Source organism: Pterocles gutturalis, unplaced genomic scaffold (assembly GCF_000699245.1).
Source record: "Pterocles gutturalis isolate BGI_N339 unplaced genomic scaffold, ASM69924v1 scaffold12667, whole genome shotgun sequence".
NCBI classification, from domain to species: domain Eukaryota; kingdom Metazoa; phylum Chordata; class Aves; order Pterocliformes; family Pteroclidae; genus Pterocles; species Pterocles gutturalis.
In genome coordinates, this window is record NW_010112932.1 from 7,489 (window position 1) to 33,472 (window position 25,984).

Sequence of the window (25,984 nt, forward strand, 5' to 3'; positions counted from 1 at the left end):
TTGCTTTGCAAAAGTCATCAATTAGAGCATCTCACCGCCGTCTTTGGATAAGGCAAGTAACTTTTGTTATGAATGGCTTAAGGAGTTGTGCCGCTATCCAAAGCGATAGCTGCCGTCTGATCATATTGTGTGGCACACTAATATTCCACTTAAATATGCTGTTATTTGAAAGCATTAGCAGAGTATGTTTTAGCATCTAGTACCTTACCTTTAATGGCGATTGAATCAACGTTAATTTTCAGTTTGTTACAGAGCTGTGGGCCAGCAGTGCTGGGTGGGGCCCTGGTATGGAGCAGCTGCACAATTCCTCTCTGCTACAGGCAGAAAGAGGAAAGGTTTTGTCACAAATCTTTCATCTCTACTACAACAAACTTATTTTTCCCTTTCCCTTCTACTGAGACTATACTGGAGCTATTGTAGCTTAGCAGGGTAACATAGAAAATATTCAAGCTGAGTGTAAGAGAAGCCTAAACCAGGATCTCCTTAACTCTCCCTCTTCTCCAGTTTCTCACTCCTACGCTGTGTTAAACTGTGCGCTCAGCTGTAAGGACTTTCCCTCATCATTCCGTGAATGTTTCCAATAATTCGTCACTTCAGAGTAACATTCCTTGATTTTTACATAGTACTTTAGGCTGCTGCATATCACTCCACGACCTTTAGTTTTTCTACCAGTCTCTCCAGTAGTTTCCCTGTGTATGCATGAGTATGTGTCTGTATTTACTTCTGTAACGGAGTCACTTTATAAAGATCAACTGATGAGGAATGGCAAAGTATTAAGTTCTGTGAGCACATAAATAGAATCACTAAAACAGTAGTTGGCTTCTTCTATGGGAAAATAACTACTTTAATAATTACCTTTGAGAAGACTTCTCTTCTGCTTTTCTTTCTTTTCTTCCCCAAAGCAAGCTGATGCACAAGTCATTTTTGTGTGATGTATTTTTCAGATACGGAGACAAGTGAAAAAATCCAGAAAAGTGGAGTTCTTCAGGTGTTCGCAAGTCTGTTGACGCCACAATCTTCCTGCACAGCAAAAGTAGCTAACATCATAGCAGAAGTAGCCAGAAATGGTGAGGTTTTCTACAAGAACTTTTCTGCTGGAACATCTTCAGTTTTTCACCTCACTTGTCAGTATGTTTTACTTCATTTATGTTTTCATTTTGTAGATTAGACACCTTTCATATCCCTTCCTTTCACTCTTTTTGGTTTTGTTTTGTCAAATTTTGTTTCTCTGCTTTTAATACTATCAAAATAGCATTTGGCTGCTGGAAGTTTTTAAGCCCTTACTTTCATGCTATTTAGTTTTTAAGACAACCAAGTGTATAATTTACTGGGCAGAAATAGCATGCCACTGGCTTTATGAAATACCAATCCGAAAAAAAAAAAAAAAAGGTGTGCATCATCTGTGCATCCAGTTATACATAGTGCACATGGTTACAACAGCAGTATGTATACTTGTGGTTAAGGGATAATAGATTGTTATATTGATCTCAGGAAGCATTGTAGAGATTAGTCAAGAATGATTTTTGCAATTGTGTTTAAGTACACTTAGCTTAGTGGTGAAAACTCACAAAATTCAAGAAAGAGATTAAATTATATAAATACACTTTCCACCTCTTCTTTGGAATCACCATACCACAGCTTCTTACTGATAGCCACTGTGTGACCTCCTCCACCCGATTCACCGATTTTGAGACAATGCTATATATGGATATTCAGAAACAATGTTCAGAAAAGAAGATATACTTTGTTAGTTTTTAAGTTTTAAAATTATTTCGATAAATAGCCAGTAAAAAATGTAAACATAGAAAATGAAACTTAGAAGTGTTTCAGAGTGATAGAGATTCATGCAACCATATCACATGCTTTTTCTGTACTGTAAAGGAAAAACTTCTTTACAGTGAGGGTGACAGAGCACTGGAACAGGCTGCCCAGAGAGGTTGTGGAGTCTCCTTCTCTGGAGACATTCAAAGCCCGCCTGGATGCGTTCCTGTGTGATCTGATCTAGGTGTCCTGCTCCGGCAGGGGGATTGGACTAGATGATCTTTCGAGGTCCCTTCCAATCTCTAACATTCTGTGATTCTGTGTGATTCTGTAATAAATTAATAAGTATATTTAGATTGTTGCAGTCAACTGTGTATCCACACAGTTAGTCCTTTTAGCTCCTACCTCAGAAGGGGGAAAGTTAAGCATAAAAACATCATTCACAATAGCTTAACTGATTACTGTGTGTTGTTTCATGACAGATTCTCTTACAGAGCATTTTAACCAGTATCTTTCAAATAATGAATTAATACATGAAATCTCTGAATAGTTTATAATGTATTCTTTTCCCTGCCAGCTTTTAAATTGCTTTTCTGAGTACACTCTTCGGGAGAGCTGGCATTTTACCTGGTTCATCATACAAAATAGCTTTTTTCTTAGAGTTATTAGCAGGTGAAACTGGGACCTCTGGCAGCCAAGGTTAAAGTGAAGGCATTCAGAAATTATATCAGGTGCCCAGTGCTTTCAAGACTGAGATGAGCTGGGTTTTTCTCTTTAGATTCTAACTCTGTTGAAATAGTTACTTAAGCAGGATAGCAGGAAACAACTCATTTGAATTCTGTTGTTTTCTTTGTCCTCTTACATAATAATACAAGTGTTTCATGCTTATATTGCACCTTTTTTGAACAAGCTTCAGGGCACTTTGAGAAATTTGTGTTATCAACATCCTGCAGATAGTAGGTAGGCATTAAATCCAGGCAGTTAAACTGATTTCCCTATGGTCATGCCATGCAGCACTGGCAGAGCTGGGAGTAGTGCCTCTGACTCTGGGCTTTGCTGATAAAAGAGCATATTTTTTTTCCCCATCTCTTGTGTTCCTTTCCCATTCCCCTTGTCGTGGTTTGACCCAGCTAGCAGTAGTAAAACACCACACGGCCGCTTGCTCACCCTCCCACCTCCCAGGGATGGGGGAGCGAATTAAAGGGATAAAGGGAAAAGAGACTTGTGGGTTGAGATAAGAACAACTTAATAACTAAACTACAATAAAATTGAAAATAATAATCACAATCACAGAATGTTAGAGATTGGAAGGGACCTTGAAAGATCATCTAGTCCAATCCCCCTGCCAGAGCAGAAACACCTAGATCAGATCACACAGGAACGCATCCAGGCGGGCTTTGAATGTCTCCAGAGAAGGAGACTCCACAACCTCTCTGGGCAGCCTGTTCCAGTGCTCTGTCACCCTCACTGTAAAGAAGTTTTTCCTTATACTCAAGCGGAACCTCCTATGTTCCAGCTTGAACCCATTGCCCCTTGTCCTATCACTGGATGTCACAGAGAAGAGCCTGGCTCCATCCTCCTGACACTCACCCTTTACATATTTATAAACATTGATTAGGTCACCCCTCAGTCTCCTCTTTTCCGGGCTAGAGACCCAGCTCCCTCAGCCTTTCCTCAGCAGGGAGATGCTCCATTCCCTTAATGACAATAGTAATGATAATAATAATAAAAATAATAATGTACAAATATACAAATGACTGATACACAGTGCAGCTGCTTACCACCCAGTGACCAAGGCCCAGCCTATTCCTGGCTAACAATCCCAGAGCACTCCTGGAAGCCCAAGCCCGAGAGTCCAAGAGGGAGACCGACAGCCAACCGAAAGAGAGAGGATGTCCTGGGTTAAGCTGAGACAGATTTAACTTTCTTCATAGTAGCTAGCAAGAGGCTGTGTTTTGGATTTGTGCTCAGAAGAAAGCTGATAACAGGGATGTTTATAGTTGTTGCCAGGACAGCCCAAGTTGTTTCAGCTTCTCTGCTGTCCGCAGACAGGTGAAGGTGGGAGGGAGCACAGCCCCAATTACTAGCCTGGGATTTGTTCTTAGGTTCTGGACTGAGACCCAAAGTGGCCAATAGTCTATTCTATAACATACACGTCATGCCCAGTATATAGGTGAGGACCCTCCAGAAGCTTGTCCCTTTTTGTTCCAGGTCCCTTGTTGTTCTGGATTGCTTCTGCTCCAGGTCATCTCACTCTGCTTGGTTCCTTACCCCAGGGCCTACTCCTCCCTCGGTCAGCTCTTGGTCTGGGACACTTGGGCTGTTATCTCCTTTATGGGAGTGCAGTTTCGGGACTCTCCCTGCTCCAGGATCGTTAGCTGGGAACAGGCTGAGCCTTGGTCATTGGGTGGTGACCAGTATCACTGTGCATCACACATTTGTATATTTGTATATACTCTTATTTTCAGTAGAGACAGAGAGCTTCCAGATAGCCCCTCATCTATCTACTAGGCATGACGTGCATGATATGGAATGTATCACTGGCCAGTTTGGGTCTTGGTCCTAAACCTGAGGTCAAATCCTAAGCTAGTTATTGTGGGCTGTGCTCCCCCTAGCTTTTCCTGCACTTGCAGATACTGGCAAAGTGTGAGAAGCTAAAAAGTCCTTGACTGTCATGTCAGCAACTATAAACATCAGTATGTGATCAGCCTTCTCCTCCGCACAAATCCAAAACAGCCTCTTACCTACCTACTATGAAGAAAGTTAACTCTGCCCCAGCCAAAACCAGGACACCCCTCATCCACACACACACACACACACATCTGGTCACATCTAATCACTCTACTTGCTCCAGTGGTTTTGTCATGTTTCATCTCCTTCTTTTCATCTCTTTGTGTTCTTGCTCTGTTTCACATCTCCAGCTCACAGGATTCTTCTTCCTCCCAACATGAGCTCATGTTCATCTCTCCCATTTGAAATATCCAAGCACACACAGCTCCCTTTAGTCACTCTTGTCTCTCCAGCTACAGCCATTTCCCTTTCAACTGTGAGCATACCGAAGGCACTTGCTATGTAGAGTTTCTCTCCCCACTGTGGGCCTTTCAAACCTTCTTCTTGAGGTCTTTAGTCTGCACTTCTTTGAGAGGTGTAGGAATGAGAACATCATCTTCACAATCTGTAATCCTACAACACAATTACATTTCTCTTTCAAAATCTTGTCTTCCTTTGGTTTATGTTACTCTGTCCTCATGGTTCTCCTCCTAACTTCTTAAGTGATTCTTCACTGTTCCCTTCCAAGGATCTGCTTCATTTCCCCACCAGTTTAGAGGAAACCTTCTAAATGACTCTGTTCTTGATTACCTTCTCTTTCTTCTGTTTACTTCTATGTAGTATCACCTGCAAATATAGTTGCAGTTACCACATTTTTGTTGCTGTCTCCATTTCTGTTACTTCTTGCCCTTACATTACCTTGATAAATAAAAGTTCGCTCAGTATATTGCCTGATTATTTTGTTGCTGAATGGGAGACTGAAAGCTTCTGCTCACTCCAAATGGAGGGAGGGTGGAGGAAGGGTTTCTTACTCCTTTTCACCACATGAGCAAGAACCTAAACTACAACAGAACAGACTGAGACCTCTCAATCTCAGTCTTCTAGGGGAGAGCAAGTTCCATTTCCTGTCATAGACTAGGAGTTGGGGGGGAAAAAAAAATATCTGACTTTGATGATGTACAGACTATGGGCTCACTCCAAATGGAGGGAGGGTGGAGGAAGGGTTTCTTACTCCTTTTCACCACATGAGCAAGAACCTAAACTACAACAGAACAGACTGAGACCTCTCAATCTCAGTCTTCTAGGGGAGAGCAAGTTCCATTTCCTGTCATAGACTAGGAGTTGGGGGGGAAAAAAAAATATCTGACTTTGATGATGTACAGACTATGGTAAATTAGTGGGGGGGGAAAAAAAAAAAAATCTGACTTTGATGATGTACAGACTATGGTAAATTAGTGAGTGTAAAAGACAGTGATGCAGGGAGAAGCTGAGGAACGGAAAAGAGTTTTTATAGGCAATTAAGAGAGGAAGAGACTGAGAGGACAGAGAAGACAGAGGTAGGAACATAATATATTCAGTATATAAACACTGAGATGAAAAAGAAAGTGGGTGATAAGAAAGAAATAGATAAAAAGGACATGGCAAGACCAATTTTAATGAACAGATGTATCTGATATTTGTTCTGTTCATTATGATGGATACGATCGCCATTTATCGCAGCACAGCACCTGTCTACAGTTTTAAAATGTTACAGTATCTTAGGAAGGTGGTCAGTTGTGCTAACTACTATCTTCTGTTGGACCTGTGCTAGTGCATAAATAGTGCTGATTCTACTTCAGCACAGCATCTGTCTACAGTTTTAGAATGTTAACAGTATCTTAGGAAGGTGGTCAGTTGTGCTAACTACTATCTTCTGTTGGACCTGTGCTAGTGCATAAATAGTGCTGATTCTACTTCAACTACTTGTTGATATATCAAAGTTTGTCACTTGAGGATTGCTTACCTCTATGGCAATTATTTCTTTAGCTAAAACAACACTGCAAGATTAACTACAAAAGGTAGAACATTTTGTAGCTACAGAGACATCAAAGAACATTGTAATAGGTGCAACAAAGGCAGTATTTAAGAAGATGTATATGTACTTTGAACATTGTATGAAATCTTTGAGTTTTGGCGTGAGGGGTTCTATTGATCCAGAAACAGAAAAACTTTTTCATCTCTTTTTGTGGGAATCATATACCCTGGTTCATGCTGTTGCATAAATGACTGAGTAACACAAAGGTAAGCTGGTTTTGGAAGATCCAACGTAGTGTAGGATCAGGAAGAGACATAATTTGCAATTCACAGCAAATCAAAAACATATTAACCTTTTGCCTGTTACCATGCTACATCTCTGAAGGGTGCTCTATAGTAATCTATTCAGTAACGCTATTGGTGTATCAGGGGGTTGCTTCTGTAAACTTCCCTTGTAAGATGTGCAGCACAGTGCCTGCTGAATGTAACCATAGCTCCTTCTGGAGAGCAGTCCTTTATCTGTCCAGCACCAGGATCATTCTCTATAACCTGCACGGATGTGGAATAATACTTTGGTTCTCTGTGACTGAGGGACATAACAGGAAGGAGAGAAAGGCAGAGAGTTTCCCAGTGGATGGGTCCTCAAGCTTTCCTCCCATGGTGGGCATCAGTTAGACTGTGGAGAGGTGCAAGTCTTTGGGCTCGCATCATCTCTCTCATATTTCTCTTTCTTTCTTTTTCATTTCCTTTCCTTACCTTCCAAATAAAGAACCTGTTACTTATCTTTAATTCCTTTTTTTTTTTTTAATTTTTTTTTTTAAAGCAAAAGCTTTTCAGGACTTCCAATTAAGGGAATAAAGAGTAAAAATGCTGCTCATTTTGTAGTATGAATACTAGTTTTAAGTTATCTTTTGTGTTATTTAGTGATTTCAATTTATGTTAAATTTGTTGGCGTGCAGAAGAAGGTCGTGAATTCACTGTTCTTTTCAGCGCTTCTTTACGATGCTAAAAACATGCTTAGTCTGAGCTATGTTAAAGTAGTTTCCATGGAAGTCAATTAAATACTCTTAATTCCTTCTAAATTAACAAATAATGAAAAGAACACAAGCCCAAATCCTGACTTCCAGAAACTTGCATGAGAACTTAAATCGTTTGTCTATGCATATGTTTATTCTCACAAAAGGCCCAGTTGCAATGCCAGTGTAGCTAAAATGTATGAAACTGAAAATAGCCAGCTTGCTTTAACAGGCTTTGCATTATTTGCAGAATTTATGCGGAACCCCTGTGTGGATGCTGGGTTAATCCCTCCTTTGGTGCAGCTCTTAAACTGCAAAGACCAGGAAGTATTGCTTCAAACAGGACGTGCCCTGGGCAATATATGCTACGATAGCCGTGAGTGTTGAAATATGCCATATTTCATAGATGCTCTTTTAGGAGGGAGGGGAATGTTTTGGTGTTCTGTATGTTGTGTACTGGGGCTCATTTTCCACCTTTCTTGATTTTTATTGACCACATGATTCTTATGATTGTATGCAACAGTTGAATATCACATTTGGATTATGCTTTTGTGACAGAAAGATTAAAAAAAACTGTTTCAATATTGTGTTACAAGTGGATATAAGAATAGAAAAGATTTGTGATCCTGGGTTTGGTTTTTTTTAAAGATAATGAGCTGGGTTTTCAAAGAGCGGGTGCTACATACACGGAGGCCTGAATAGTTAATTTTTCCTCAAACAGAATGTCTCAGAAGGGAATAGACAGAAGGGAAATTATTCCTGAGCTATGTAGCTGATTCTCATAATTCTTATGTGGCCAATCAGTTGCTCCAAGATTACATATTGGTATTTTTGGTAGTCGGGGGTTATGAGGCGGGGGAGGTTGGTGAGTTTTTTTCACTTTTGGGGGGCACAGTACATTTTGCAGTGCCAAGTGGTTGGGTTTTGAAATGCAATTGTGACTCCGTGTGCTGATTACATGCATGGATATGTCATTTGCAAAACCAAACTAGTAGTTGCAGTGTTTTGAAAATGCAGCCTCATTATCCCTTACTTTAAATATTTTGATAAAACCCAGTGCATGATAAATGTGGTATAGAAGCAGAGACACCAGGCATATCTTTCTATGCACATGAAGGAATTAGAAGCCTATGGATGTCTGCAGATGGGAACCGAGATGAAATTGTAAAAGTATTTTGTTATCTTGAAATTTAGTGCCTTATTTCATATAGCAAGAAATTTTCTTTGTACTATGTGTTGCATTGACTAAAAGTTTTGATGTTCTAAATACTGTCTGTTGAAAAAACTGAATTATTAGTAGCCTTTCTCTTTGTTACTTTTTTTCATCCTAGTTTGGAAATTTTCATTTTATATTGTTTTAAATTACCTTGCCTTTGACCCCAGGGAAGTTAATCAGATTTTCCATGCTGGCATTTCCATTTACAGACAACTACTGTTTGAGGATGTTAATGTATAATTCCTTCATTTAGGATTTTCTTTAAGGTGACCGATCAACTGAACAGCTACTTCCCCATGGAAACTTCAAGTAGAAGCTGTTGAGCTTTCTCTAACGTAATTTGTTTACCATATTTTATTTCAGGGTCATATGTGATTTAAAGCTCACTTCCAGGTGGCACTGCTTTTATATTCCATATAAGTAAAATCTACGTAACTATTCATGCCATTGTTGTTCAACCACAATTTTTCATTAAATATGATAAGGACACCCAAAAGTGGTTTTTCAGTATCAGGTATTGTGGACTACTGCTGGCTTCTACAGTGCCAGATTTATCCAATACAGAAAAGCTGTATTACACGCCTTGTATTGCCCTTCTGTGGAGCAAAGCTGGCACTGATAAAATCCACAGTAGGCAGTGATGTGTTCTGTGTGCCATGTGTTGCTGTGCTCCTGTGAGAGGACAGTCACTACCTTCCCTGTGTATTTGAATAAGATTAATGAAGAAAGTGTAATAAATTGTCAAGAAAATCAAGATTAGTGTCTTGGATTTTAGTGGAAGAAGCTATTTACAGTGATTATTCATCACCTCCACCTTATCTGACTTTATTTTGTATGTTATCTTAATGTGTAATGATTATATAGTTATGTACCCTATCCTAAATTCTTATTTAGGACAAATACTTTCAATATGCTTATTACTATAAAATTTAATATATTTTCATTTGTGACTTATTTTTCCCTAACAAAGAGCTTTAAAGCATAACAAAGACGGTGTGGAGGCCAATAGTTCTAATTAAAAAAAAATGTTGTTATGTATTGATAGTCTTTTTCTTTTCAATTGAGACAAAAGCAGCTGTTACCTTCTGATAATTTGGATTCATACAAGAGCTTGAAATACATCAGTAACTATATTTTGCCATATACGTGAGTGTTTTTTGACTTCTACTACCCATGTAATTATAACATGCTGTAATGAGGAAGGTCTTTAAGTCCCAAATCCATGCTAGGCTGAAATTATGAAATCAAGCCCATATTGAATGGCTCGTAGCAACTTTTCTATTTATTGAAATCCCCAATTATCCTGTATTTCATCCCAGCAAGCACACATCACTGTGTTTAGTGGCAGTTTGTGTGAAAAGGAGTTAATCGGGTCTCTATTTTTGGGAGAAGTCCACATGGTGCAGGATGAAAGTTGTGAGACAAATGGCATTTCCTACAGGGACGGCCCCTTAAAAGTGGTCTTGCACGGGAGAAGGATGTGCCTGAATTTTTTTCTTGATTAAATTAAAATGGCAGTGGTTTCTCAGAGTTCACAGATCCCAGAGTTGCTGCATGAAGGCAAGACCATTACCACATAAGCTCAGGAGGGGCTACTCCTGGAACACAGCTGCTGTGGAAAGGTAATTCATGGCTAAGTCCCATGCTGGAAGAGGTTTAGTACCTTCCACAAGGTAAAAGGGGAATTACACACTTGCTGGTCAGAGACCTTACTGAACAGATTCGCCTCCTCACAGAAAACATGAAATTAAAACCTGTTGACTTACTGACAGATTTTCTTCTCTGTTAAGTTTGAGGTACACATGCACAGTGTTATGCTCTGGGTCCTCATCAGTGTTAGCCCTGTAAAATAATGCTGAATCACCTGTTTGAGCATGGAAGAAAATACAGTGAACTAAATGCATTTCAAAAACATTTAAAGAGGGAAAAAAAGGTCAAATTTATCCCAAGCGGCATTGAGAGCATCCTTTTTAAAGTGTTCATGTTGTGAAGAGATCTGCTTTACGTGAATATCTGCACATCAAGAGTAAAGGCAAAGATAATTGCAAAGCAGAGTAGAAGGAAGCTTTATTAGTACTGATGAGGCTTCTAGGCTACCAGCCTTCCTCTTGTATGCAGAGATGAATGAAACAATTTAGGCAGCCAAAAAGATTTTAAGTCAGAAGCAATAAATTTGACTAATCACAGTATGCAGACTGTTCAGTGCTGTCCTACAATTTAAGAACAGATACATTACTGCGTGTTCCTGTACAGCCTGTAATTGTTCTGTATGCTTTATCTACTAAACGCCATGTACACCTCAGCCCCCAAATTTTCGTCAAAGCAGAAAGTGCAAAGCAAGGAAATGGAGACCAGACCTTCTCTCCCACTATATCTACAGCCTGTACCGAGTACAGCTGCTTGTACTTCCGTATCCCCAGACAACAGATTCCTCAGCCTCACTCAGGGACAGAATTTTGCCTGAACTATATTACTAGATGCAAAGCTCCTAGCCCACTTGTTCCTTTCAACCACCAGTTATGTTTTTTGCTTACAATCAAAGCTAAATTCTTAGGCATTGTCCAGTCAGAGCATAAGACCTATTCTTCTAGCTGCTTCACTACTCTTTATCCATGAATCAAACTATAGCTATTCTCCTACTGTCTTTCCAGCCCCCCTGCCATTCTCCCCAGAGCTGTTTCTTCGGTAAGTTTGTTCGTTTAGGGCTGTTACAGGTGTACAGGTGTTACAGACTAATAAGGCATACCTCCAAAACTCACTTCTAAGTTCCCCCTGCAGCTTGATTACACATGCAACATGAAGAGCTCATCTCCGTTGTTCGGGGTTCTTGCTACAAAAAACAATGTCTTAAGTCAGAGAAGAATGGTAAATTCTGCTATAGATAAAGCCTAGGAATGATTTGCTACCATCAGCTCTGGCAGTTGGGATATTAAGATAAAGAACAGCATTATCCAAATGTCAGCTTGTGGTCACTGCATGAAAACCTGATGGTTAGTACACACCTTGGCTCTCTCTGCTGGCTTCTTTCCCAATGGACTGGGGAGACTCTGGTGGCTTGACTCATGTGGCAGATTGAGCACTTGGGGGACAGGGAGACTGAGACCCCAGTTTTCAAGTTAGGCCTACCTTCTTGCAAGACCCCCATGAGAATGCAGAAGAAGGACAAAACCTGTATGTAGCCAGGTCTGTCTCCTGCTCTGACACCCCACACACCAATGCAGTTTGTATAGATGAAAGATCAGGCCAACCAGATAGATTTTAGGCAAAGATTTTAATGAAAGATTATGCTACATTAAAATAGTAGTATTTTCTTAGCGGATAGCAGTGTCACAGTATTTTTTAGGATTAAGTTTGTGATGCGCATGCTATCTTAATCTCAGTGATCTTCCCACAGGTAGTTTGTTAGACGCTTCAGTTTTGAACTGATGGACAAACTATTTGCCTGTGTTTTTATATAGCATTGAGCACACTACAGAAGCTACCATAATTACACTATACAAATTATAAGAGGAAGTGAAAGGTTAGGATATTTAGAGCCTGATTCGGTAGCCATACAGACCAGAGAGAGTCATTCTGATTGACTTCAGTTGAGATTAGATTCTTACCCATTAGAAAATAATTCCTTCTTGTTGTCCAGAGCATCTGCATATTCTGAAAGCTATCAAAGGCAAATGAGCCCTCCATGTATCTTGTAAGGGAAATGAAAAATTTCCAATTCTGCCCTTCCATAATACTCACATTAATAGTAGCGCTTAGAGACCTCGTTGGGGAATCTCAAAGCTATTGCTTTGTGCACCCAGCCCCAGCCTTGTTTCTTCATGAAACCAGCAGCCTGGGTACATGTTTTCACCAACCATACTTCATGATATAAACAGCTATAGAATTGTAAAGAAACTAAAAATGCCAACTCATTCTGTAAAGGCTCTCCTCCGAAGGCTGTTTATCTAACTTTTTCTGCAGTAAATTTACTGGATCCTTTTCTCATTTCCCAAGCTGTACATTTCTCTGTTATCTACCCAGTCTTACTGGAATTGATAGTGAGACTCCTTACTGAATTGCAGTGATGTGGCCTTTCACATAGACCCAGATCTCTCTTGATCCCGGCTTTAACACCAGACCATGAACATTTTTAACACTTCTTGTTAAAAAGACCTTACACCTGCTATAAACTTGTATACTCAGCTTCCCATCCTGTAAGGATGTACAGACCTCTCGCAGAAGTCTGCTAAGAAAGGCTAAAGACAAAAATAAGAAACTACTCAATTGTACAGTTAAATACATCTCCTAATCAGTGTTTATAAATGCAAAGGGTGAGTGTCAGGAGGATGAAGCCAGGCTCTTCTCTGTGACATCCAGTGATAGGACAAGGGGCAATGGGTTCAAGCTGGAACATAGGAGGTTCCACTTGAATATGAGAAAAAACTTCTTCACGGTGAGGGTGACAGAGCACTGGAACAGGCTGCCCAGAGAGGTTGTGGAGTCTCCTTCTCTGGAGACATTCAAAGCCCGCCTGGATGCGTTCCTGTGTGATCTGATCTGGGTGTTCCTGCTCTGGCAGGGGGATTGGACTAGATGATCTTTCGAGGTCCCTTCCAATCTCTAACATCCTGTGATTCTCTGATTCCTCTCAGGAGATGAGCTTAATTTCAGGATCTAATGCAGAAAACCAGGCACTTAAGAATTAACCATACTGGAAAGAAGTCAAATTCCGTTTTCTTTAAAAAACGGCATAACCTTTTTCAGTACCATATGGAAATCCAGCAGAATCCTAGAACACAACTGGTGTTGATAATGGCACACTACTGGCTAATCATTTTTATTAAGGTTATCCTGATTCATGCAGCCAGGCAGCATCTTACCACAATCTTTCACTTGTCATTGTAATAGATCCTAGCAAATGCAAATACCAACTACTAAGCTGTTTCCCAAGCAGTATCACGAAATTGAGACCAGAGGCTTTAACTTGTTGCATTAAAACTCTTTGACAGCTTACAGAGCATTAAAATTCTAGTTTATAATTGTATGGGAACAGTGTTTTACCTTTAGATCTGTCTTCTATGTGATATGTCGGAGTCTTACAAAACTATAGCATGTTTAAGTTCGAAGTCCTCGATAGTGCAGTATTTTTTCCAAGCCTCTGCAGCACAAGTATTGCATCAGCTAGGAACTAAACATACCATATCCATGTCAACTCATACTTTCACAGTAATATTTAGTACTTATCAGCAATTAATCATGAATATTCTTAAGAAGCTGTTAAACAGTATTATTCTAGTTTACTTATTTATAGCTGAGGAGATCTTCCTAGAGCATCACAAAGAGTCATTTGAGAGGTGATATGAAAAACATTATTTCTCATTCTCAGGCTATTACTTTTTAAAACTTACATTCTAAATATTTACTGAAACAACTGGCAAGATTCTCATGACTTAAGTCAAAACTTTACAGAAGCCCACATGGGGGAAAATAATAATTAAAAAAAAAAGAACCAAAACCAAATTTCCATAGATTTGCAACTTTTCCCTTTTTTAAGATGAAGGTATGAGGCCTGATTTTCTGTGTTTTTAAAGAGTATAGGTACGATAGGTCATGCTTATTTTCTGCAGTGCAAATATTTTTCTTCTTCCTGTTTTTCCCAGGAATGTTACTTGAATAAACAGAATAAGTAGATCAGAATTCTGTCAGTACAGATACAAAGAAAATAAAATCTAAGAAACAAAGCATTTTTTTCCCGACTCCTTACTTTCTCCCCCTCCAGCATTTCATTCACAGTCTGTAAAGTTTGTGCATTGCTCATATTCCAACAGGCTCAGAGACACCTGCTTAATTTACTGTTAAAATAGAAGCCACAGGCAACAAGGAAATTAAAAAAAAAAAAAAAAAAAGAGGAGGAAGGTGTTTCCAGGATCTTAAAGAAGGTCATGAGCAGACTTGGAAAGAAACCCTGCTTTATTCACTAGATCTTGCTGCCACGTTAAAAGCAAGCTAAGGATTCAAACTTTGGTTAAGGACTGAGTTATTTCTTCATACTTCAAAGCTAAACAAAGTAGGAAAGACAAAAACTTGGAATTCCCCCAATATTTATGAAGTCTAAAAAAAATTCCTTATCAGGAAGAAAAGCTTTTAGAATTTTAGAAACAGTAAGTGAACAACACAAGACACATGTAACTCACTGTTCTCCTTTCAATTCAACCTCCCTTTTCATGTCTTTTTTTTTTTTACTTTTAAGGTATTTGAAATTGTTCATATTTCTAGATAACTGCACAGTCACATGTTGTTGCTTTAGAGGCCCCTCAGAAAACAAAGTTTGTTAGTTGGCCAAAGTGTCTAGCTGTTTCTACTTTATTTAGAAAAGTAGGCATTATGTGACTAGAAGCATCAACTGTCACTACATCAGCAATGGTAGAAAACATCAACCGAACTACCATGGAAAACAGAAGAAAGAATCTGTTAGCATCTTGCTAAGCATTGCTTATGTATAATTGGCAAATGTTTATGAATTAATTTTTTTAAGCTTGCAGCCATCCTTCTTCTCCTTTTAACTTTGTGTTTTTATACAGTCATTATGTAATCATAGCTTCTTAAATAATAACATAGGATATAATTTTGTTGTGCTCTCAGATCCACTTCTGCAGATTTTTGCAACACTGTGTGCGCGGTGCATATATTGCATGGGCCAAGCCTTTTAATTGCATACACGATAGCTACACAGGCATCTGCTTTTATACGGCATTTCGTACATATCTGTGCGATAACAGCACAGAGTTAACATACAACGTGCAAAACACATAAATTCAGTTACATGTTTTACGTTCATATCTGAGGAGTACTGTGCAACAGAAATTGGACACTGTTGGCAGAGAACTATATTAGTAAAATCTATCCCCTAATGCACTGAAGCTCTTGAACGTCTCAGCATGGGGACTGGGACTCTGTTCAGTTAGAGGGATGTTATAATACTGTTGGTACGCTGATACAATCAAGGGACAGTGCCCACCAGAGGAAGCTGCAGCCTAAGTAATTGATAGAAGACAGAGGAAAAAGTTAGGTAAAATTACAGATAAAGTGTGTGGATGCCTTGGAAACCCTATCTACACCACCATTCACCTTTCCCTGAAAAAAAAGGAGTCACTTACCTGATACAGTGTCCAGTTTATCACCCACATGTTGGCACCGCCGAGCCTCCTGAGTGCGGGCTATCCTGCAGTTGTGGCGCATCACTAGCTGCCCTCTGGTCACATCGGTGGGGTGCCTTCTGCTAAGGAGGTAAAAGATTTCCTAAAACAAAACACTTCACTCGTCTTTCTCAGGCTGTATCATACAACCTCTCAGACAGAAGAATCTCCTCCAGGTCAGCTCCTCCATGCAGGCTGCACACCAGCAAACAACAGCCCCCATGCTGCTGCTTCCTGCTTTAGAAGGCCAGGTCCTCATGATGTTGGGCAAGAACCTCTCATATAGAAGAATCTCCAGGTCAGCTCCTCCATGCAGGCTGCACACCAACAAACAACAGTCCCCATGCTGCTGCTTCCTGCTTTAGAAGGCCAGGTCCTCATGATGTTGGGCAAGATAGCACTGACCCCAAACTTCAGACTCATCTCAGCTTTTCCTAGATCCCGGGGCCACTTGTTACTTTCTCGCGTCTCTGAATAATTTTCTTTTTTTCCAGGGCCCAGCAGGATCCACAAATATGCTTTTATGCAGGGTTTGTTGGGTTTTTTTGGTTGGGTGGTTTCATTTTTTACTTCTTGGGCTTTTCCTAACCTACTCCAAATCCCCATAGGTTACACACTTTCTGAGACTGCTCTCCTCTGGCTGCTTTGGTGGAGAGCCACAGCTCCTTCCAGCTTGCAGTACCGCGCTCACACAATACCAGACTGAGCATCTCAGCGGGCTCCTTCCAGCAGCACCCAGCAGAACCCTCCTGCTCTGCACCGGCCGTGAGCGCGCCACGCTGAGTTCACACCCTTGTTCTTGGAGGGTTTGACAAGGGTTTGCTGAAAGACAGCAGTGTGCTCAAGGCCTGAGAGTAAAAATTCTAAATTAATTGCTGTGTGCAGGTTAATTCTGTTAATAGCATGAGACATGCCTGTTTACCAGGGTAGAAGAACTGCCCAATGTTTTACTCCATAATTGGATTCCATGATTTATCTCATGCTGTAGGAAATAATACATGTAGGCTGGCTTCAGCTCTGACTTATGCTCTCATAAACCTCAAGTAATTTGTTTGACTGCAATGGAATTACTGAGGAGTTGCATAGAGTTATAAAATCAACTGAAGAATCTGCTGTAAGCATATTGCATGTGAAAAGGAAAGCAGAGCAAAGTGCTACATTTAACTTTGAGGGCCTTTGCCTGACTTTTATACATTTAGTAGTTTTCATACTGGTTGGCTTCTTTATTTTCAAACAGAATTCAGTAATGGAAATTACTGCACTTTAAAACTAACATCTCCCTGGAATCCAGAACAAGTCACCTGCCAATACTGAGACTAGAAGTATTTTACGCCATGTTGCTGATAAAAACATTTCTGCTGTTATATTGAAGTCTCAGGACCACTAGCAGAATCTGACTGGATGTGAAGTATTAAAAAGTCTTGAACAATAAACTAATCACTGTTCTTTTGTCTGAAATAAGAAACACATGATTTTTCTCATATGTATCTAATATGAAAAATAAGCAAATTTTATTGGAATCAAAATGCAGAGTTGAGTCTGGCTTGCATTTGACTGCTGCTTCAGCATGACATTACGGAGATTGCGATACTGGCACATTTACCCATCCCTTCAAATGCTCTGCCAAACCCCTGACTCTGTAGATAAAATAAATCCCATGATAGGAGAGAGATTAGGGCTTGTTGGCATTGCTATCCTGTGGTCCACACATTGAATGTATTATAAGCAGTCTACCAGAAGTACCCCTAGATGTCCTCCATTAGTATACAACATTTAAAAATTGTCTTTGTTAGAATAAACTAGGTGCGCAAGAGGGCCAGTATGCTGCTGCATCAGCCAGCAAGTATGCTGGCAACAGTTTTATCCAGAAAGATCAATGCTACATATTTTCAGTCCTTGAAGGCACTCTATTAAAAGACAGTATTCTGTTAGGATCTCTAGTTTACTGTTTACATATTTACTATTTTAGCAATAATTTCAAAAAGAATAACTTCTGAGACAGTACCCTCAATGCAGCTGGAGGTAGGGCTAAGGACAGTTGCCAGCAATTTAAGATTAACTGATCACAAGACTGTTCTGTTTATCTCTGAAGCAAGCGTGACTAATTCAACATTATTTTTTCTTCATAAAGCAAAAATGTTAAGGCTATATTAATTGCTTTTAATCAATAAGCAAATAAAACAAAACTGTATTTCTGGTAATCAGTCTTATAATTCCTGAAGGAACTAAATAAAGGGAAAGGAAATTTCACTACAAGATAGACAGAACATTCCCAAAAAATATCTTTCAAGTTATTAGAACATGAATCTCAAAATACAGTATTGCTGTGTCCTGTCCCTGTAGGCAAGTGCACAGGAGACGTGGAAAAAGCAGCAAAAAATAACAGTGCAATATGAAGCTTACTTTCCTTGGAAAAAAACAAACAAACAAACCAACCAACCAACCAAAGAAACCCCAAAAAACTAATGCAATACTGCTTTCCATGTTCCGTAACAGGATTGTAGTCTGTAGTCTTGCAGTCAAAGAATTGACAGGGTCCAGAATCCAGTGATGTAAAAGCACGCACAAACAGGTTCAAGATAAAAAGTATTAAAACAGAGTGACAGGATTGCATTACAAGTTTCATCTTTACGTTGTTCAGACAGGAAAAAAAAAAAAAAAAAGGCAAACTCCTGGTTTATAAATATGGCAATGTTTTTCCTAGTGTCTACATAGATAACGTGGTTTACACTAGCTAAGGGTTTGCCCCTAACATTTAACAGTGTTTTCTGAATAATTTCTCTTTCCATTTTCTTAATAAAAAGAGAAAACATGTAAGCAGGACCTTTCTTCCTCTGGAGTTCCACTCCTGCTGTTTCTTCCCCACGCATGGTCATAATTTTCTGTATGTCACGTCATAATTTCCTCTGCAGCAGCCAGTTTGATATCACAGAAGATTGTGACTGTAGGTGAAAGAATAAGCAGCAGAAGCAGATGAATGCCTTAGTACAAAAACCACGCAAAGAGGATCTAATTAAAAAATAGAGGAAAATAAAAATAGAACAGGTAGGAAGAACTCTTCTCCCTCCCTGCCACCCCACCAGCTACTGTAAATTAGTTCATCTTAAAAAAAAAAAAAAAGTTATCCATAAAGCAGTGGTCCAACCTAAGCAATATTTTGGTCAAAAAGAATGCAGGATTGGAGCCAAATGCAATAAAGATGAAGCACCTAAAGTAAAATGGTACTATGTGATTTGAATGATTTGATCATTACACCAATTACAGAACAAAAGAATTTTAAAAGAAATATTCTATTTTTTCCATCTCACCAAAGGCTGCTGTCTTGGCAGCTTGGCTTATGCAAATCAGGGACCTTGATCATACAGATCATCCTTTCCCTCACTGAGCTGCACCATTTATACCAGTGCAACTATTTGCACCACTAAACGTTTGTAATACCTGAATTGGAGAAAGGAGAATTCAGGTTTCCAGTTGCAAGACAAAACCAGAACATTTAAAAGCACAAATCTTAAATTTGAAGCCCAAAAGATAACTTTAAAGAAATGTTGTCAAGTAGTTTTCTAGCTGATTATCTGAGAAATTGGTGCATTTTTGAAGCCCATATCTATAATAAACATTATAACAATGTGGTAACTTCTGGTGCTTTTTAAAGGTTAAATCTATTTTCTGCATTTTGAGTCTGCAAACCAATATAGGGTCCCTACTGAGAAATATCATTACACATTGTATTGTTAAACACAAAATTCACATTTCAAAATGAAGATACAAGAACAAAGACTTAGCAAAGAACTGTTTGGAAAGCAGGGGCATTGTGGCCATCATGATGTAAAGATACGATAGGCAAAGGTAACATGAGAAAAAAAAATGGACAAGCTTTCAAACCACCATTTAGTATATCTCTATACCAAACATAATTTTCTGTGCTTTTACTTAGTCGTTATTCAACTAGCTATATGCCACCATCATCACCGGAATCGTAGACGTACCTAATTTTTACCAGCCTGCAGGTTTACTGACTATATACACACTTAAATAACAATGTGCATCTTTTCAGGACCAGGATCATTTCTGCAGTGCAAATGACTTCTAAACTGTAGTTTAAATTATTACAGATGACTAAGAGAAATATTTGCAATAATGGAGGAACTGGGCCAATATATTTTAAAACTTAATTAAAAATCAGGTAAAACACGAGTTTTTAGAACTGTCTGAAAACTGTACTTTTTTTTCTTGTGAAGACACAGCTGTATATCCTAAATAGACCATTAATATGAAATGTTTTTTCCCAGTCTTCTATACAAGATGCATCTGCTTCTTTAAATGTCACTGGGATTGGCAAAGCTTAAACTTTATATTAAAAAAAGGGCCCAGTATGAAAACAACACAGCTAATTTAAGGTTTAGATTAAAGAGCACTAGGTGGGCTATTTGCAAAGATTTTTTCCAGTATCTGCATAGACTACGGCACAGCCCTTTGTCTGGTGTAACTGTGTTTCCAGAAATAATAACCTTACAGTGGTGACAAAAAAAAGTATTGGTGCATGTATTTTAGAAATAACTTATTGGCTGTATATAGGTTATGCTTTACGTTGTTTTCATACTTGAAGCTGTCTCTTTAATTCTTTTTTCCTGTTAACCTTTTATGACTTGGTGGTTTGTTTTAGGGTTTAGTAAACTGGGGAAGAAAGCTCAAGGGAAAATTATTGCTATTTGGGAAAAGCAAATTGAAACTATTATAAATGCTGCATTTTAAAGACCTACCAATCATTTGCACTATAAAAAAAAAAATTGATCTTTGACTTGGGCATCCATTAGAGCAGGCGTGGCCAAGCCACGGGGAAATTTGACAGGACTGTTTATAGGGGGAATGCCAGCAGTCCCAGTAATTTGATAATCCACATTAAAACCCAATTTTGCATAAAACTCCTGTGAGCAACTCAGGATAGCAGAAGAGACTATACTGATTCTTAGAGATGGTTGCATTGCATTGGGCTAAAACATTGTGGAAGTAGTAACTCATTGTGTAATAAATCTTACTATACCTTTTGTAGGAAAAAAAAATCCCTCCTGCCTCTTGGGTTGTCATTCTGGCATCTTTAAACAGTATTATGTGTACTTAAAGAAAAGCTGTACAACAGCAGCATTGCCCTTTGTGAGCTGTAGTGAAGCATTTTTAAGCAGAAATGTGAATGCTCTCATTAAAGTGTTCAATCACTGATCTCTTAGGAATAGCAAATGTTTATTTAAAAAGGTCAACAGGAAAAAACTTCAAGACAGCTTCTGGGAGGCTGGAAGCACGTTAAGTGTGGGAGTTCATAGAGCTGCTGAGCTGCAAGGTAATAGTTGTATTGAGAATAAGACACGCCAACATGCTGGGGATCTTGCTGTGACTGTAAATGATTTGGAGTTCGGTGAGTATTCCTGTGTGCAAAATCTGTTTCTTAGCGACGGAGCAGGGAGGAGGGAGTCGGTAGTAAGTATACGGAGCATTCTGAGACAGAAATACGCTTTTCGCTTGAGAGTGCAACGGGATGCCATAGCCTGAGCTTGGAGTGGGTAGTGGGGACCTTCAGAATTTTCCTCCTACCTCTGGTACAGGATTCTCTGTGGCCCTGCACTAATGAGCTGAGTTAATCCTCTTGAGCATAAGAAGGCAGCACCAGGAGATCCTAATTATAGCACTAGCCCAGGTCTGTTCTTCACCCAGCTGCCTAGGGCAGAGAGGCAGCTGCACAGGGTGAGCTCTAGCATGGGGAAGAGGCAGAGCAACCAACTCAACTAAGGCATCTCCCTTACAAATCTACCCGCCTATGTGGTCATGTCAAAGTCCGGCATTTACAGCCTGCCATCTACTTGGGAGGGATTCTGCAGTTCATCTTTCCTAACTTTTTGAGTATACTATAGAGACAGAGCACTTCTTGGAGTGAGATTTGTTTCTGGATCTTTCTACCATACTACTGCTGTCTGTCCAGCAGAAGCTGATTATCTACCTAATAAAAATATTACAGAATCACAGAATGTTAGAGATTGGAAGGGACCTCGAAAGATCATCTAGTCCAATCCCCCTGCCAGAGCAGGAACACCCAGATCAGATCACACAGGAACGCATCCAGGCGGGCTTTGAATGTCTCCAGAGAAGGAGACTCCACAACCTCTCTGGGCAGCCTGTTCCAGTGCTCTGTCACCCTCACCGTGAAGAAGTTTTTTCTCATATTCAAGTGGAACCTCCTATGTTCCAGCTTGAACCCATTGCCCCTTGTCCTATCACTAGATGTCACAGAGAAGAGCCTGGCTCCATCCTCCTGACACTCACCCTTCACGTATTTATAAACATTAATTAGGTCACCCCTCAGTCTCCTCTTTTCCAGGCTAAAGAGACCCAGCTCCCTCAGCCTTTCCTCATAAGGGAGATGCTCCATTCCCTTCATCATCTTTGTGGCTCTGCGCTGGACTCTCTCCAGCAGTTCCCTGTCCCTCTTGAACTGAGGGGCCCAGAACTGGACACAATATTCCAGATGCGGTCTCACCAGGGCAGAGTAGAGGGGGAGGAGAACCTCTCTCGACCTACTGACCACGGTTTTGTCATGTATTTGAAGTAAGAGACTATTATGTACTTAAAGCAGTTTTTGATAAATAGCTTCTTTGGCAAACCAGAGAGAATGGAAATAAAAGGATATTCAAGTTAGATTTTCATATGTCATAAGATATTACTACACAATTATTTTCAGTGCAGTTGTGCAGAATTCCATCCGGGTAAGGAACTTGGCTTGTAACTGGTTTTTGTTTTTCTAACCATTGCTTCCAAACCCTCCCCTCACTCTACCTTTATATTATTCTTTGTCTACATATTTTATATGCAGTTCCATATCAAGACACCTGATTCTTCTCTCAAGCCTAATTTTATCATGGTTTTAGTTTGTTGATTTCCATTGCATTATGATAATTCGAGGACCATAGTCAGTCTATCTGATTGAGAATCAATGATTCAGTTCCATTTTGCACACCTGTTTTGACTCACAAGACAGGCAAGTCATATACAAAATCATGTTTGCATAACTTTTGTAATAGTAAAAATCCAAGAGGAGGATACATAAAACAGGATGCTGGAATATTGCAGCCAACTTTGGTTTTTTTCTCTGCCAATTTAATAAAAATAAGCACTGAATCTGAACACCTGACTGTATTGTCTCACTATATTTTGGTGTAGGACTTCCTTTCATTTCAGCATTATACCTACATTTGTCACTGCATCAAGGATGTAAGAGATTTATTTCTTTTATATTTCTCCTTTTTTTTTATAGTCCTTCCTTGACACAGAATCTTATATTGAATTTGTTTGACTGTAAACAGATTCCACTTTCTCCTTTTTCAAAATGGAATATACATACCAGCAGTGAAACACAGTCCCCTGATGTCCTGATCACGTCCAAGGTGGAGACAGTCATGACAGTGACATTTTTCCTCTGTTGCATGTATCTCAGTTATTCTGCAAAACACTTACTACTTTGGTAATAAATTTAAGATCCACCAAGAATTAACATTCTGCCTTCAGCTCCACTCAGCAAATTATCTGAAGTTGCTACATAAACCCTGCATATGTATATTTATATTTAGGACTATATATAATGTAGGTGTATATACAATACTTATAACCCTTTTATATATAGTATGTAAGGGGTATATATGCCTCAGAAATAGTATCACAAAAATGGGGAGATTTAGAAGCTTCTTTTTTACAGAGCTCTGGGACACTTTATAGTGGAAGACGATATTATAAAGGTGGACAACCTTGGTTTTCATACTGAATATGTTGCAGAATGAGGAAAACTTGATGGCTTGACCTCCAAGTATGATGAAGAGAGAGAGGAGTGATGATAGAGTGGTGAATAACAAGGGAAAGAAGAGTTTTGCTTTGGGGCCATTAAGAAATTGAGGAGAGGGGAGTTTTTACTTATTTTGCAAAACTTTTGCATTAGTGATTTTCACCCCAAGGTTTTGTTTTCATCCGTATTTTCCAGTTGGTTCCAACTGTAACTCACTTGGAAATCTCTCCTTTTGGAAGCCCTGGAATTTAGGCTATTGACTGTTGCTGATTGCCTGCTGGGAAAAGGAAGCGGTATTGTCGATTACTGTAATAGAAGGCCAATTTTTCCTTTATTCCTACACTGATACATCAAATCTGATTTGGTATACAGGAGGAGTTCCATACAAAGATTATGGTGTGTTATTTACGAAACTTCAGACTCTATTATAGACACAGAGTGAATTTTTCTTTTAGCCATACAATAAGAATCTGATAGCGGTATTAAATTTCAGGCACAGAAGTACAAAGAACATGCTGTGTGGCAGAGTGAGCGCATGAACAGAGTTTGTCACTGGGAACTAGTACCTTTGTCTGCTTTGTCCATTTTATTCCCTATTTTGTTTTTAAGTAACCTAAACCATTTATTTTCTGTATTTCAATTTCTCAATCTGCAAAAGAGCAAGAGTAATTTACCTGGTCCACAAGGGTGTACGGACTAGGCTCTGTGAAGTGCTTAGAGCCTCCCTCTGGCAAAACCCAACGTATCTTCAGAATATTATTTATCAGCTCCAGCGGCTCTGCCTCAAACACTGAACTTCTTTACAAAGGTATTAGTGACAGGTGGTTAATCCTTTCTGTTGTAGGTGTTTTCGCTTTCTTAACTCTGTTGCACTCAAAGCTGGCCCTCAAGCATCTCTCTAGATGAATTTGACAGCACTGGAGGAATTACTTCACTCTGTTTAAAAACTTCATTTTGTATGATTACTGTTATGTTTGGGACTCTACCGTGGGTTTTGGTTTCGTTTTTTTTTTAAATGTAACTCTTTGTTTTACAGATGAGGGCAGGAACGCAGTTGACCATGCAGGTGGTGCACATATTGTAGTAGACCATATAAGGGCACTGTGCAGTAAAACAGATCCAGCCAGTGAGAAGCTCTTGACTGTCTTTTGTGGCATGCTGATGAACTATAGCAATGAGAATGGTAAACACCACCGCCAATTTGCTTTTTGTCTACCAGGAGAACAACTCCATCAAAAAAAGAATAAATACAAAAGTTAAAGTCAATTGTAGGTTTACATTGTAGATACTAGCACTAAGTTATTTTGAAAAGATCAAGTAGCTTAATTCACATATACGATTTTCTGTTTCAGTAAAATTATGTTCCCAAAAATACTAGATAGCTTCCTGATGCAGTTCCATATAGCATATACCCATAAAGTTTTAAAATCAGCATCTGGAATTTACTTCTTTGTCTAAAAGCAATACATTGAGATGTATCATACACCTTATGAAAAAAATTACAGAAGTAAACTAGAAGGCTACATTGTCATCTCTTTTTCATTTAGTATCAAACAGCACCATAAAACTAATTTGTCACAGGCATGCAGTGTTGTCCGGTTGATAATTGGGGGTATATATGCCAAACAGCTTTCCTTAATCATTTTTCTTCTTGTGAAATAGAAAAACCACATTACTTTCTTCTAGGATAAGTGGGGAATAATTTATGTGTATGTTCAACACTCTTCCTTGTCTACAAATTAGAAGTTTCTGTTATTTATCCCATTAAATGGAGATGTTTAGGGGCTGGGACAAAACCACAAGATAGTATCTTTAACAAGAAATCCTTGACCACCGAGGGTAAGGAGAATAGTGTTCTACACTATTTGTACAAATGTACTGATATTTTAGTACCTAGTTTGCTTCTGCACGCAAGTGTGGTGATACGCCAAAGCATATTTTACAGTGTTCATACATTTCCAAGTTTTACAAAATTTGATTCTCTACGAAAAATGGGATAAATGAGGAAAGCTAAATAGAGGCTGTTCTCCTGACTTGTAATGGTACAGATTGCAAATACAGTTAGCTAAGCACATTGTTTCTTCAATCATTCCCATTTCCTGAATTGTAGTGTTTTATCTTAGGAAGAAATAGCTTCTTTATGAGCTGCTCACCATTTCCTTCAAGTTACCAGTTTCTGGAACTCACTTTGCAAACCTGTGTCCCTAAAACTCTTCTACTTTTCAGGATGGTCCATAGGCTTAATTTTTTTTTTTTTTTTTTTTGCCTTTACCATATAGATTTTTAATCTGCTTTATCAGATCTTCTAGCATAGTTTCCTTGTGTGTTTTTTCTGCCATCTCTCTGGAGCTCTCACTCTTAGTATTACTTATCCACTTCCAAATATCACTGTTACATGTGCCTAATCTCTTTCTCTTGTTCTTACATTCTT

At 39.1% G+C, this 25,984-nt stretch overlaps 1 protein-coding gene across 1 annotated transcript in view; it reads left to right on the forward strand.

The window, feature by feature from the left end:
• Positions 1-944: 944 nt before the first annotated feature.
• Positions 945-25,984, forward strand: part of RAP1GDS1 (RAP1, GTP-GDP dissociation stimulator 1) — a gene marked incomplete at its 5' end in the record, with an annotated part of 48,909 nt that continues 23,869 nt past the window's right edge. Inside the window, 3 exons of the mRNA XM_010074256.1 lie at positions 945-1,067; positions 7,591-7,716; positions 24,590-24,736. Of these exons, the coding sequence (XP_010072558.1) occupies positions 945-1,067; positions 7,591-7,716; positions 24,590-24,736 (396 nt within the window). The remainder of the gene's footprint in view (positions 1,068-7,590; positions 7,717-24,589; positions 24,737-25,984) is intronic.